The 13,589-nt window shown below is 40.7% G+C and overlaps 1 protein-coding gene across 2 annotated transcripts; it reads right to left on the reverse strand.

The window, feature by feature from the left end:
* mitfa (melanocyte inducing transcription factor a) lies at nucleotides 1-6,068 on the reverse strand (the record flags this gene model as incomplete). 2 transcript variants are annotated; one of them, XM_080728633.1, is made up of 9 exons in its annotated part: nucleotides 1-384; nucleotides 1,309-1,456; nucleotides 1,654-1,729; nucleotides 2,356-2,412; nucleotides 2,695-2,778; nucleotides 3,379-3,481; nucleotides 3,910-4,005; nucleotides 4,805-5,017; nucleotides 6,036-6,068. In XM_080728633.1, 9 exons carry the CDS (start codon nucleotides 6,066-6,068, stop codon nucleotides 1-3), a joined length of 1,194 nt encoding a protein of 397 aa, XP_080584759.1. The 2 variants fall into 2 exon arrangements, with proteins under 2 accessions (XP_080584759.1, XP_080584758.1); XM_080728632.1 differs by having other exon boundaries at nucleotides 3,379-3,487.
* Nucleotides 6,069-13,589: the final 7,521 nt, after the last annotated feature.

Genomic DNA, 13,589 nt, shown 5'->3' on the forward strand with positions numbered 1-13,589 from the left:
CTAACAGCCGAGGTCTTTATCGTCCATGCTACAGCTAGAGCTGCGGCGGCTGCTGCAGTTGGAGGTGCTGGGAGACACGGACGAGAGCAGGGGGTCGCTCGGGGGGTTGGGCGACAGGGTGATTTTGCTGCTCTTGGAGCTTCCGTACGATCCAATGTCTCCACTGGCATCTGTGTGGATCTGGTCAAATGTAATGGTGCCATTGTTGAGGTCCAGTGTGGTCGGGGGCGACATGTCAGGGCCTGAGGAATGCTGGTAGAGCTCTGCAGGGCACTCGCCCAACAAGGGCTCTTGTTTGATTGCCCGAGCCATCAGCTCAGAAGTGCACATGGAGTTGGAGGACACCACGGTGAGGCCGTGAGCACGTGCTTGCATCTCGAGTTCCTAGAAGAATACGCAAAATGAACATGTCGTGTCATCAAGTCGTATTATTTTCATTTAGATAGACAAATCCTGAGTTTGAATTAAAGACAAATCCTGAGTTTGAATTTAACTGAAAGTGCAACAATGTAACAGTCATGTGTGTTAAATGATCACGTTTTATGGTATAGCAGAAAGCTGAGGATAGACGGGGAAGAAAAAGCAACTAGGGCCCGACTCATACAGTATATCGTTTTGGCAGATATATCGTCCAATTTAAAAAAAAGTTTTTGGCGCAATTATGCTGTGGATTTTTAACCACTTTCCACCTGCATATTATTATAGTCGAACATTTTCAAAACTGATTACAAAATGTTGCACTTTTTAACTATACCAGTCAAAACATTAGGCCCTTTTCCACTGCAAGGAGGAACCAGAACTTTCCAGAACCTGAACCTAATTCTTTGGTTCTGGTTTTGTTTCCATTGCACACGGCCCGGTTTCAGACAAGGTTCCAGGAACCATTTTTAGGTCCTGCTCCTGAGGTAGAACTAAACTTTAGTTCTGGGAACCTATGGGCGGGGCCAGCAGCGTTGCTGCTCTCAATTCTGGACCTTCCCGGTTAGGTCTGGTTATATAGAAAACAAAAGCAGAACTTGGTCCCAGAACAACACAGGTTCTGGAAAGTTCTTGGTTTTGGAAAGTTCTGGTTCTAGTTCTCGGTCAGCCCTACAATGTAAATGGGGCTATTGTTAAGAATCAGCATGATACCCAAACATCTGGCATTGGTCAGGCTCTACAAGCAACACATGCCCCATAACATCACTCCCCATTACAGTTAATTTATCCATTCATAAAATCGATGTAACTCGGAGAGTGTGAAATGTTACATTTTGTACACATAGTTAAACGATTTTAACTGTGGTTGTGGTAGGTTGGCCTCTTTACCTGTATACGCAGCATGAGGTGGCGGTTTGCATGCTCCAGCCTCCTCTGCCGTAACTCCAGCTCTTTAGCTCTCTGCTGCTCCCGCTGGAGCTTCCTGATGTAGTCGACCGAGGCTTTCAGAATGGTGCCCTTATTCCAGCGCATGTCCCTGCAGGCATACGAGGGACAAACGTCTCCAGTCAGAGTCGGCTAAGCAGCTGACCATGACAACATAGACTTCTTAAAGGCCCCTGGGTGCTACAAAAACCAGTCACATTCCAAGGCTTTTGAGGTCAAGAAAGTTAGGATAGTAAAATAAATAATTATTAATAAATAATAATAAAGATTGGATGAATAAATACTCACGGATCGTTTGACTTTGGGATCAAGGTTCCGAGTTCTTTGATGCGATCGTTGATGTTGAACCGTCGCCTTCGTTCAACTAAATGTAAACAAAAAAAATTGAATGAAAAAAGAAAAAAAAAAAGAACCTAATTACCGAAATGTAATGAATCAAGTCTTTGATATATGTAAAACAAAACAATAAAAGAATCATCATCACTTTACAAAACCAACTTTTTAATCTGACCAGGATATCTGTAAGATTGTAGATAAGCTAATTTGAGGTTAATAGTTTGTATTTGTGGTAGGTTCCTCTTCTACTTCAGGGTGACTGTCTGACTGCAGGTACAGGTTTTGAGTGATGCTCGGGCGGGCAATAAGCTAACAGCCCTTATTAAAGGTGCATAGCCTTGTGCATTTTTTTCTTGTTTTAAGTATTTTCTGATTACTCTATTTTTGAATTTTTGGCCAGTATTATTTTTTGTGATTGGAATATATATTTGCTCTGTAAAAAAGCTGCACTGGAGTATAGTGGAGTTTTAGGTGAAATAACTTGAATCTCTGGATTGTTTTTGGAGCCATGGCCTCGGTCAACTTTACAGGAATGATAATAATAACCCAAATATGGAAGGCTGACCAATAGTATGACCATAGATCATGAAAAAATATGTCTATAAACATCTGAGCCATATTCTAGCTCTAAAAGATATATCCAGGGTAACTTACTTAGGTTGTGATTATCTTTTTTCTGCCTCTCTTTTGCCATGGCCCGGACCTCAGACTCTGAAAAAGAGAATCAGAAATGTAATGGGTAAAAGGAAACCCAGTAAATAAGTACGTCTATCTATTTGTAATTTTGGAAACATGTTCGATAACTGCATGGTTTCCATAAGCTTAGACAACAAGCAAACATTACAGGCTAGTAAATGCTACTACAGTGAGAGTTACAAAATGACTTGTTATTTTGCCATTTGATTTATTCGTTTCATTATACACACAGTGCTTAAAAAACAAAAATACTGGATAACACATAAAACACCTCTCATAAATAGTTGTTTTGCTTACCTACTGGAAAGCCTTCTTGCCTTTGATAGTTTTCATACTGGCTACAGGGTCCAGGCTTGTCCAGAACGTGCATCATGCCAGAACCTGGAGTGTTTGGCAAATAATTAACATAATTTTGTTTTATGCATAAAAATAATTGGACATAAATTAATCAGTTTAAAATAGTATAGGCTTTTTTTGTGACCATGATCACGATACCTTATTCTAAGCATTGAATCATCAAATAGTAGTTGCAATTATTCCAGTTTGACCTTATTAATTCAATTAAATGTATGTATTTATTTATAACAGTATGCTGCAAGTAGCAATGTAGCAAATACTAAAACAAAACTTTTTTTTTTTTATATATATATTTTTTTCCAAGTAGTATATCGTCACTGTCAGGCAGAAACCTCGTATCTCCAAGTTTCAAATTTGTAAATGTTTTTCGCAAAGTAAAGCCCTGCTTCATCACACAAGGCTGTCGCACAAAAGTAGTGAAATCAGCTGATCTACAAGCACACAACGCCTCGCACCGCGAGGCGTTGAGTGCTTGTAGATCGGCTGTTTTCACTAGTTTAAATCATTTTAAAAATGATATATACAAAAACAGTTTTGGACATACAAGGTTTCCACCCGACAACGACGATAGTATATGGTATAACTATGATCTGTGTGTAAATAATACTATATCCACCAAATCACCTGCATATTCCCTTTTGATGCTGTTGGGACAGGAGTTGCTAATAGCCAGGCCTGGCGGTGGAAGTCCTTGGTTTCCGTACATTTCCAGAAGGTTACCAGAAACAGGGAGCTACAGTATGGAGTGGTGGGGAAAAAAATGTTTTTGTTCAATGTATTCTCCATTTACAGTACCCACGTAGTCCTTTGCTATTTTACCTGTCTAATACATTGAAATTGTGTGAATGTATTTATTATTCTTATGCATGTCTCTGTGACCCCCCACACCCCCAAACATGCAGAACTCATTTTATACACACATTTACTGGTCCACAATGGAAATAAGCTCTCAAGCCTTTTTGTGTTTTATCCTTTTGACAGATGTGTACAATGTGGTCTTGTATGAACATTTTTGTAAAAAAAGAAAAAACATCAATCAGTCACAATTATGTCATGTATGCAAAGATATGATTTGTCTTAAATTATGCAAAACGCATTAAATAGATAAAACACAAGTGCTGCCAGGGCATAGGGGAATTTCTTTTCGTTAGTTACCGTGTTTGTGATTTGGAGCGAAGGGTCCATAAGTCCAAGAATGTCTTCATTGTAACTCGATTCAAGGCTAATTATATCATCAATAACATCATCCATCTGCAACACAAGAGATACAATTCCCACTTAAAATATGTCAGATTGTAAGTGAAAAGTGTTTTGTTAAAACATCATGAAAAGTATAGCATGCAACATATCTTTTGGCATATAAAAGATGAAACTGGATGGGCATGACTAAACATAATGTTGCTGATTTTGTCATGCACATGTTGGACTGTACACACTGTTCTTCTTTGTATTCTGAAACATACAGTACAGTACTAGGAACCACTGGTTCTCAACAAGTGTTTGTTTTAATATAGAAGATCTACAAGCTCACAGCGCGTCGCATCGGGACACGTTTTGAGCGTACATTGTAGCTTGTATACTGTAACTACAAAGTAACTAGTAACTATAAGTTTTCAAATCGTCGCTGTCGGGTGGAAACCTTGTATTTCCAAAACCGTTTGTTTTGTATTTATCATTTGTAAAATGATTTTAAACTAGTGAAAACAGCCGATCTACAAGCACACAATGCCTCGCACCGCGAGGCGTTGTGTGCTTGTAGATCTGCTGTTTTCACTACTTTTGTGCAACAGCCTTGTATGGTGAAGCAGGGCTTTACTTTGCGACAAAAATGTACAAATTTGAAACTTGGAGATACAAGGTTTCTGCCCGACAGTTACGAAATAGTAAGTGGAGTAGTATTAAAAACTAGAAATACTCCAGTAAAGTAAAAAATCCTTCAAGTTTGTACTTAAGTACAACACTTGAGTACATACAGTATTCTTAGTTACTTTCCACCATTGGTCCTTGACATGAAACATTTAGAGAACGGCTGCCTCACACTGCACTGTACCTCTTTCTCACAGTTGGAGCTGAGGGTGAGCAGTGCCATGGGGCTGTTGGGGGCGCTGGCGCCAGGCCCGGGGGGCATGCCGTGCTCCGGGGGCTGGCTGGGGCACTGGCTGCCTGCTTTTCCTCCCAGAGTGGTGGAGAGATATTGCCTCACCTGTTGCCTCTGAGCCTGTTGGATGTGGTACTTAGTGGGGTTCTCCAGGTGGGTCTGTGGCTATGCAAGCAAGACAGAAAAGTACATTTGAATTAAATTTAAGTTTTTTCTTTTTGATCAGATGGATAATTTTGATATCAGCGATGATCGTCTTTAATGCATCTTCTATCTTTCCTCTTTGTAGACAGGTGAGTACCTGACTCACCTGCTGCTAAACCACACAAGAAACTGATGTGCGTAGCACTAATCCCACACATTTAGGAACGTTTTAGGAAGTAACCCCTTCCCAAGTCCATATACCTCAGTGTTACTGAAGTACAAAAGTGCATAACACTTTGTCGCTTGCCAAATATAAGAATGAAAGAAACATGGTTGCATCGGTTCTTTTCAGCGAGAGACACGGTCCACATTTAGATGACAGTATCTCTCAAGCCTCACAAGCTGCATTACTTTTCGTCATACTGAATGCAAAACTCTGATCGCAAACCGAGAGTTACATTATGGCCAGTAATAAGATCAGTCAGTGGCTTCATGGACCATAAAGTGATATAAAAACAACACAGTGGGTCTATTCACATAGTACTTTGCTTTGGGTTAAAGAGCACCAGCATCAACCTTGTAGTCATCACAGACTGAACCTCATAATGTGCTAGAGGATGTAGCAATACAGCAAACAGTAAACATTATTATAGCTTAATATGAGTAAATTGCACTGTACATTGCTGCATTTCGTTGTTGTCGGGTGAAAACCTTGTATGTCCAGAACCGTTCGCTTTGCATTTTTCATTTTAAAAATGATTTAAACTACTGAAAACAGATGATCTACAAGCACACAACGCCTCACTGTGCGAGGCGTTGTGTGTAGATCTGCTGGTTTTCATTACTTTTGTGTGGCGGCCTTGTACGATGAAGCAGGGCTTTACTTTGCGAAAGAACATACAAATGTGAAACTTGGAGATACGAGGTTTCCACCCGACAATGCCGATTTACATTTCTCCAATTCCATCAAATTACAAGTTACATAGTTGCTGTTACGAATAACATGTTTAAACAGATAGAACATTGTAGATCATCTCACCTGGTAATGGCTATACTCAAGCATCTCCAACATTTTCTAAGCAAATGAATGGTAAGCAAGTATCTACGAGCAGAAGATAATCCCTTTGAGTGGTCAGTTAACAAGAGTGAACAACAAGCAACAAGCCAATGTGCAAATAAGAGGAGCCACTACACTAGTCAGCTAGGTTTATGAAGGGTTTAAATATCATTAGATACGCAGAATGAGAAAAGGGGGTGGTGAAAGACAACCATCCTCCCACTGTTGTGTTGTTCTAGCTAAACTACGAATTTATGTCTATATAGAGTTCACTTGACGTCACAAGCTCCGTCTTACAAAGAGAGCTTTCTGCTGGAGGGCCACTAGTCTGCAAACTGAAGCTCGCCGAGGGCCAAGTAACGTTTCATCTTTAGTTATGCTCATCTAGTATAAAACATTATTTGTTCTGAGCACCATGGATACAATCAACACCATTGTGCCTTTCCAAGCTGGCTGTAGGAAAACCCAAATGTACGTACATGGTAGACGCCAATACTCACCTAATACGCAAATACGCACTAACTATACTATACTATGGGGAGAGACACTTGTAGAGTGAGATCACAGATTAGGAAGAGGGATGCTTTTATTTCTCATTTATTGGGGACAGTATCAAGAATGACTTGTACAACTTGAGCTGAAAGGTAACCATAGATAAAATAATATTTTGGAGCACTGCCTAACAGGCTTGGGAAATCTTCGACATTGAGAACATTGATGGAAGCATCAATGAACTGAAAAGACAAGCAAATAACAAACAAAACCACCACTAAGCAAGGGTTGCAATCAGTTGCCTAGGTCATTTATCCATAGAATGACATGAATGTTGCTTGCCATGTTTTTTTTTCCTTTCTTTTTTTCTCTTTTTTTTAAGAAAAAAGATTGGTGCAGTTTTAAGACACGACTCGGCCTGTTATAGCGCCATGAGGCTGATTTGAACATTTTCAAGTGTCACAGCCTAGTGGATATGTGCGTGCACAGTTTCACCGTAATCAGACATTGCGTTCATGATTTGCAGCATTTTGTTCAAAACGGGCATCTCCTGCAAACTTTAGATGTCAATCTTAGCCAAGGATGGAATATGAAAAGGCAAAGATATCCGTCTTGATCACACGACTATAGAGATCATTTGTACCGATTTGCGTGAAATTTGGATACAATTTGAGAAGGGTTAATACTAGTAAGACACCTCAGGGTGACATGCGACCTCGCCCTAAAGGGCGAGGTCGCGCCAATTCTTGACTATCTGGCCAACCACAGTGTTTCTCTGACGATTCTAGTTGTTATCATTCTGGGGGGAGTTTGTTCATGTTTTTGTGAGAAAGGCCCTATCGCCAACCCCACCTAGGGTGTGAGTGATGGGGCCTAAACATGGAAATGTGGAGAACACTATATATGGAGATAGTCCAGTCCATCATGTCATAATGGGACTACCGTCATAGACAGTAGCCATTGTTAGGCCGGAGTCAATGGCTGTGTCTATGACGGTAGTTCCATATGACATATTGGACTAGACTATCTCCATATATAGTGTTATCCACATCTCCATGTTAGGACTCATATATGGGCATAAAAGGTATGTCATGTGACATCACTTCCTGTACAGACAGTCAGCCATTGACTCCGGATTAACAATGGCTACTGTCTATGACGGTAGACATATTGGACTAGACTATCTCCATATATAGTGTTATCCACATCTCCATGTTTAGACAGCCAATGACTCCGGCCTAACAATGGCTACTTTCTATGACGGTAGTCCCATATGACATGATGGACTGGACTATCTCCATATATAGTGTTATCCACATTTCGTGTAGCCGCCCTGTACAGGAAGTGATGTCACAACTCGCTGACATCACACTGACATCACAGAGGATACGGAAGGACGGTCACGAGGATACGGAAGGAAGGAAGGAAGGAAGGACACTCAAGCGACACGGTTCTTCAGAGTATATGCGACATTCATTGTGATGGTACAATCACAGAATCAATTTTATGCCCATACATGGAGTTCCCTGACTATGTTATGTCAAAACATGCCCATATGTGGACATTACCAAATATGGGCATTTCCAGATATGTCCTTAATATTGATAACATTGGGACAGGGATCTCCATATATGGGCATAAAACGTATGTTAATTAGTAAAGCCAAGCTTGGGTTTGATGCCTTGGGATTTCTATATTTGGACATAAGTGTGTACCCAATAGGTCATCATCTGGAAAGGTAGGGTGTAAATCAGAGTAAAGCAGGCTTTTGAGCTTGTTAGGGCCAGAGATTGATGACATCAGAAATCCCCATATATGGGCATAAAGGGATTTTGCTTTTGGGAATACCCATATATGGCATTTTTATTTTATTTTATCCTTTATTAATAAAAATACATGTATGTATCCATATACATATGGAGTTCAATATTGATGTTTTTGGAGAAGGTATGTTGTAAATGTATGCTACTTAGTAAGGGGCCTCGGGTTAGATACTCTTTGTATGGCCTCTGGAGGTCCTTGGCGTCGGTTAGTAGTATGCCCAGCACATAAGATGTGGGACGTCACAAAGCCTGCGGCCATGTAGCATTTTCCATCAGGCCTGTTGGTTTTCTATGACGGTAGTCCCATATGACAGGATGGACTGGACTATCTCCATATATAGTGTTATCCACATTTCGTGTAGCCGCCCTGTACAGGAGGTGATGTCACAACTCGCTGACATCACACTGACATCACAGAGGATACGGACGGTCACGAGGATACGGAAGGAAGGAAGGACACTCAAGCGACACGGTTCTTCAGAGTATATGCGACCTTCGGTCGCAATAAAAAGAATGTTTTACATAAGTCGGCCTCCTGGTGGCGCTATAAAAGGCAGATCTGAAAGATGCAGGGCAAAGATTTTTTTCCCTTGGCCTCTAGGGAGTTGTTTTACACTGATCGGGGGAGTTATAGGTAAAACACGAATCAGCCTGTTATAGCGCCACCATGAGGCTGATTTGAAAATGTTCAACTGGCATTTCTTCCTGAGCCCAGTGGGGAAATGTGTGCACAATGTCAATCATTTTGCACGCTGTGTTCATGATTTGAGGCATTTTGTTCAAACCGGAGCACTTTGGAAGCCAATATTAGGGGGACAGCCCATAAGTCCGAAGGTTCATTAGTCCTACATCTCATTAGTCCGAATTTAGTTTCGGACCAATGCCATGGCACCAATCTTAGCCAATCAGGATGGAATATGAAAAATGTGTTAGGTATGTCATTCCACTAACTGCAGTACTGTATATAGACTCTAGTCTAGACTATCCCTCCCTTGTGTTAACATGGGTGGATAGTTTAGCTGTGCTAGGCTAACACTGAACCAACACTTGGTATCTCCTTGTGGAGATGAGGGGAAATAAACTTGGTGTTTTTGATCTGGTTCAGACCTTTTGGCACTATTATGAAATCTAACTTGTTAGTCGAAGCAGTCCCTTTTTGCCAGTCTGTCTTATTGAGGCATTGCATTTGTATGACAAATTGCAGTTACTGTGCTATGTAATTGTAACATCATGCTGTTAATTGTAACATTGTGTAGTATTCCTCTTTAAGCCGTTAGCCATTCACAATGGAGCTATGGATGGATGTGAAAACCTAGTGTTATGACTGAGAACGTAAAGCGGTTCCCAGGACATTATAAAAAAATGTAATAATGGAAACAGGAACTGAAGGGCTCAGCCACACAAAATGCAAAGGACTCTCTCCACCCTTTGGACATAATTTGAGACTAACGCAAGTTAGTTTGCTGTAAGTATTTGGATCGGCCATGACATGCATATATTTTTCCTAGATTTTCCTAACTATAGGATCTGTGTTTTTAAGGTTACATACTTTTACTTGTGCACTACACACACACACACACACACACACACACACACACACACACACACACACACACACACACACACTTCTCTATGGCTTCTGTCAGTGTGTGTGTGTAGTGAGACACTGCACCTACTACACATGCACAGTGCACACACACACACACACACACACACACACACACACACACACACACACACACACACATTTGCTCATCTTAAAACCATCATTCACGTAAATCTATATTTTAGCCTAGTCTTCTTAATAAACATCGTCCATGAATTAAATACCAAGGACTACCAACGTAAAAAAAAAGACTTATTTGGGATGTTAGGCAGGGTGTTTAACTGTACTTGTGCTGTACTACATTTCTATTGTATTGTATTGACTATACTCGTACTGTTTTCATTTTTGTCTTTTGAAATAATCAATCAATCAATCAAAAAACAGGAGCCTAACTTACTAAAACTGTCCGCTAAACTGACCGTATTCTTGGCTCCTAACAAAACCAACACGAAATGTTTAGGGTGTGAATAAATGGCTGTTAGCAAGAGAGAAAATAACAAACCAGTGACCAGTGACACATCTGTTAAAGAAACCACACAGTTAGCGTGATTCCTAAACCCACCAGGATTGAGTTAAGACCTGCCTCCTCTCGATAATCTTAATGAAAGTGCAGAACGTTAGTGCTGCTCGCTCAAGTGCAAAGTAGCCTACCTACTACACGCAGCATAATACGCCCAAAGCCATATCCAAACCATAACAATTTAACTGATAATCAGTAAGAGTTTTTATTTTGAGCACAGTAGTGACAAATTAATAGCTTTCTCAGTACGTTTTTCTCTTTAGCAAAGTTACAAAGTTTTCCCTTTATTAAGCACAGTAGGCCTACAATTAAGTCAGTTTCAAGTTATTTTAGCACAGTTTATTTTGAGCACTGTAGTGAGAAATTAATGGCTGTGCATTGTGCAAATGCAGGCTTTTCTCAAGTACAAGTCTTCAAGCCTCTGACTTTATCCACCCTCCATGTGTCAGGCAGGGATTTCAGCCACTCCTGGAAGTCCTCGCGTTCCGCGAGGCGGGTCTTAACTCAAGCCTGGTGGGTTTAGGAATCACGCACACAGTTAGGGTAAAGACAACGTGGTTTTCACAAACAGCTTGTCCTAGTATTCCTGAAGTATCTTTTAACTATTTATAAATTATTTATATGTATCTTTTAGCACAGTGTATTGCATGTGTGTCTTGTAACAACAAATAGGCCTACTAAAGGTTTTACTGTCAATATCTCCAGGCAACTTTTTATCTGATACACCCATGATGAATGTATAATGAGATGCATAATGTGTTTGTATGTGCATAGCGACATGTACAGTAGGCTACTGTACTGTATGAGCTTAATTTACTGTTTAATGTCATCGGCATTTGAGTGTAAAGAGTGTATAGACAATCCATGGTTAGTTTTTAGCTATAGAAAACTAAAAGGCATGTCTACATGTCTTCTCCCAGTTCCTGCATGGACATGTCCAGGAATAATGATGTGATTGTTTCAAGTCTCACAACAACCTACTTGATTAACTGTGCATGCCCTTTTGGCCATGGAAACGTAAAAAATAAAAAAGCAAATGTATTTCAGCAATATTCTGTAATGAATGATAGCAGACAAATAGCACCAATGTTTTCTGAAGCTTTTCTATAACCTGCCTTATGCTATTTTATACGCCTAATTATGGACATTATGGAGTGTGGAGGTTTTGCTTCTGGGCTGCTGGGCATGGTAAATTGTAAATGGTGCATTTCATATAGAGCCCTTATCCAAGGCGCTTTACATAATTGGGGGTTTTCATTCACCCATTCACACTAACATTCATACACTGACGGCAGAGGAAACCTTGCAAGGCACCAACCTGCTCATCAGGAGAAATTAGGGGTTCAGCGTCTTGCTCAAGGACACTTCGACAGTAACTCTGGGGAAGCCCGGGATCGAACTGGGAACCTTCCGGTTGCCAATCGGCCACTCTATCCCCGAGTATGAACTGTATCGTTTACTGTTTAATGTCATCAGCATTTGAGTGTAAAATAGACAATCCATGGTTAGCTGTTAGCTATAGAAAACTAAAAGGCATGTCTACCATGTCTTCTCCCAGTTCCTGGACATGTCCAGGAATAATGATGTGATTGTTTCAAGTCTCAAAAAAACCTACTTGATTAACTGTGCATGCCCTTTTGGCCATGAAAACATGTTGCCACACTGTCTTCAAATGCAAGTGTTATATACTGGGTACATTGTTGATTTCCCAATAAATAACACTTGCATTTGAAGACAGTGTGGCGAGATTTTCTTTTTCAGTTTGTCAGACCTTTGTTTGGTCTGTTCCTCAACGCACCTGTCACCCTTGTGTATAGGTGTGCAAGAGACTTTCTTTTCACGGCCATGGAAACATAAATATAAAAAGATAAAACACAGCAAATGTATTTCAGCAATATTCTGTAAACAGTAAGACGCCTAAGGGCAACAATCAACCCTATAAAGGGCGAGGTCACATCAATGGCGCCATGTCTTGGCTAGTCTCGCGTAGCCAGACAACTATTGCACAATCTCCGAATGCTATATAGAGTCTGGAACTACAGTTCCTGAATGGCGAATAATAGAAACTGGCATTTCCGGTCATGAAAATATATTTTAAAATGTCTGCTAAGCAGCAAGCTAAATATGTTTAGATGTTTTTTATTTATATTAGGAGTGAACGGCACCCTGCCCCCCCCCCCCCCCCCCCCCCAGTAAGCTGTGGTGTTCCTCAAGGTAGCATACTGGGGCCTCTGTTGTTCCTGTTATGTAAACGACATGGCATCCGCTTGCAACTGTTCTGTTCGCGGATGACTCTGCTCTCAACTCTGAACTAAGTAAGATCTGCACATGGCTTAACGACAACAAATTATCAATTCATCTGGGGAAAACTGAATCCATCCTCTTTGGATCAAAAACAAACTAATTAGGGTCTTGCTTAACCTTCCCTATCAGACTCACCTCACCACTACTCACCAGTTAAGAGTGGGGTGGCTCAGAGTAGATGACAGAGTACAGCAACTTGCAATGGGCCTGGTGTACAAGATACAATACACCACTAAGATACCCATGTACCTGGCAAAATACTTTATAAACGTTAAGGACGTCCACAATTACAACACCAGAGGCAGCGCCACAGATCACGTTCAACCCATAGTCAACTCATACAAAGGGTCAAACTCATTCTTCTGCTATACAACCAAAATGTGGAACACCCTACCGAAGGCCTTAAAGGAGTGTGGTTCCCTAGCATCCTTTAAAATCGCCCTGAAAAACCACTTACAGGCGGCAGCTAGCCTAGTAAACGACCAACTTCCTTGCGAGAAACAAATGAAATGGTTTCCGGAAGAGGGCGGGTACGAGGCTAGGCGGCAGCCATTCGCAACTGGCAATATCAAACCTAGCCCAGCCTCCCCTGACCCTTCTCTGTATTTACCAACTGTATCTATTTTTTGTTTATTTTATTTTTATTTACTTTTTTTTTTCTTCTTTACTATATCTACTGCATAGTACTGTGTTCTATCCGTCTGTCATTCAATGTTATATGAGATACTTCAATGGTTTCCTATGGAAATAAGCTTAGTCTTTTCTAGGATCTCCTTTTAGTTGACCTTGTA

Source organism: Nannobrachium achirus (assembly GCF_963921795.1).
Source record: "Nannobrachium achirus genome assembly, chromosome: 6".
In the NCBI taxonomy this organism is placed as follows: Eukaryota; Metazoa; Chordata; class Actinopteri; order Myctophiformes; family Myctophidae; genus Nannobrachium; species Nannobrachium achirus.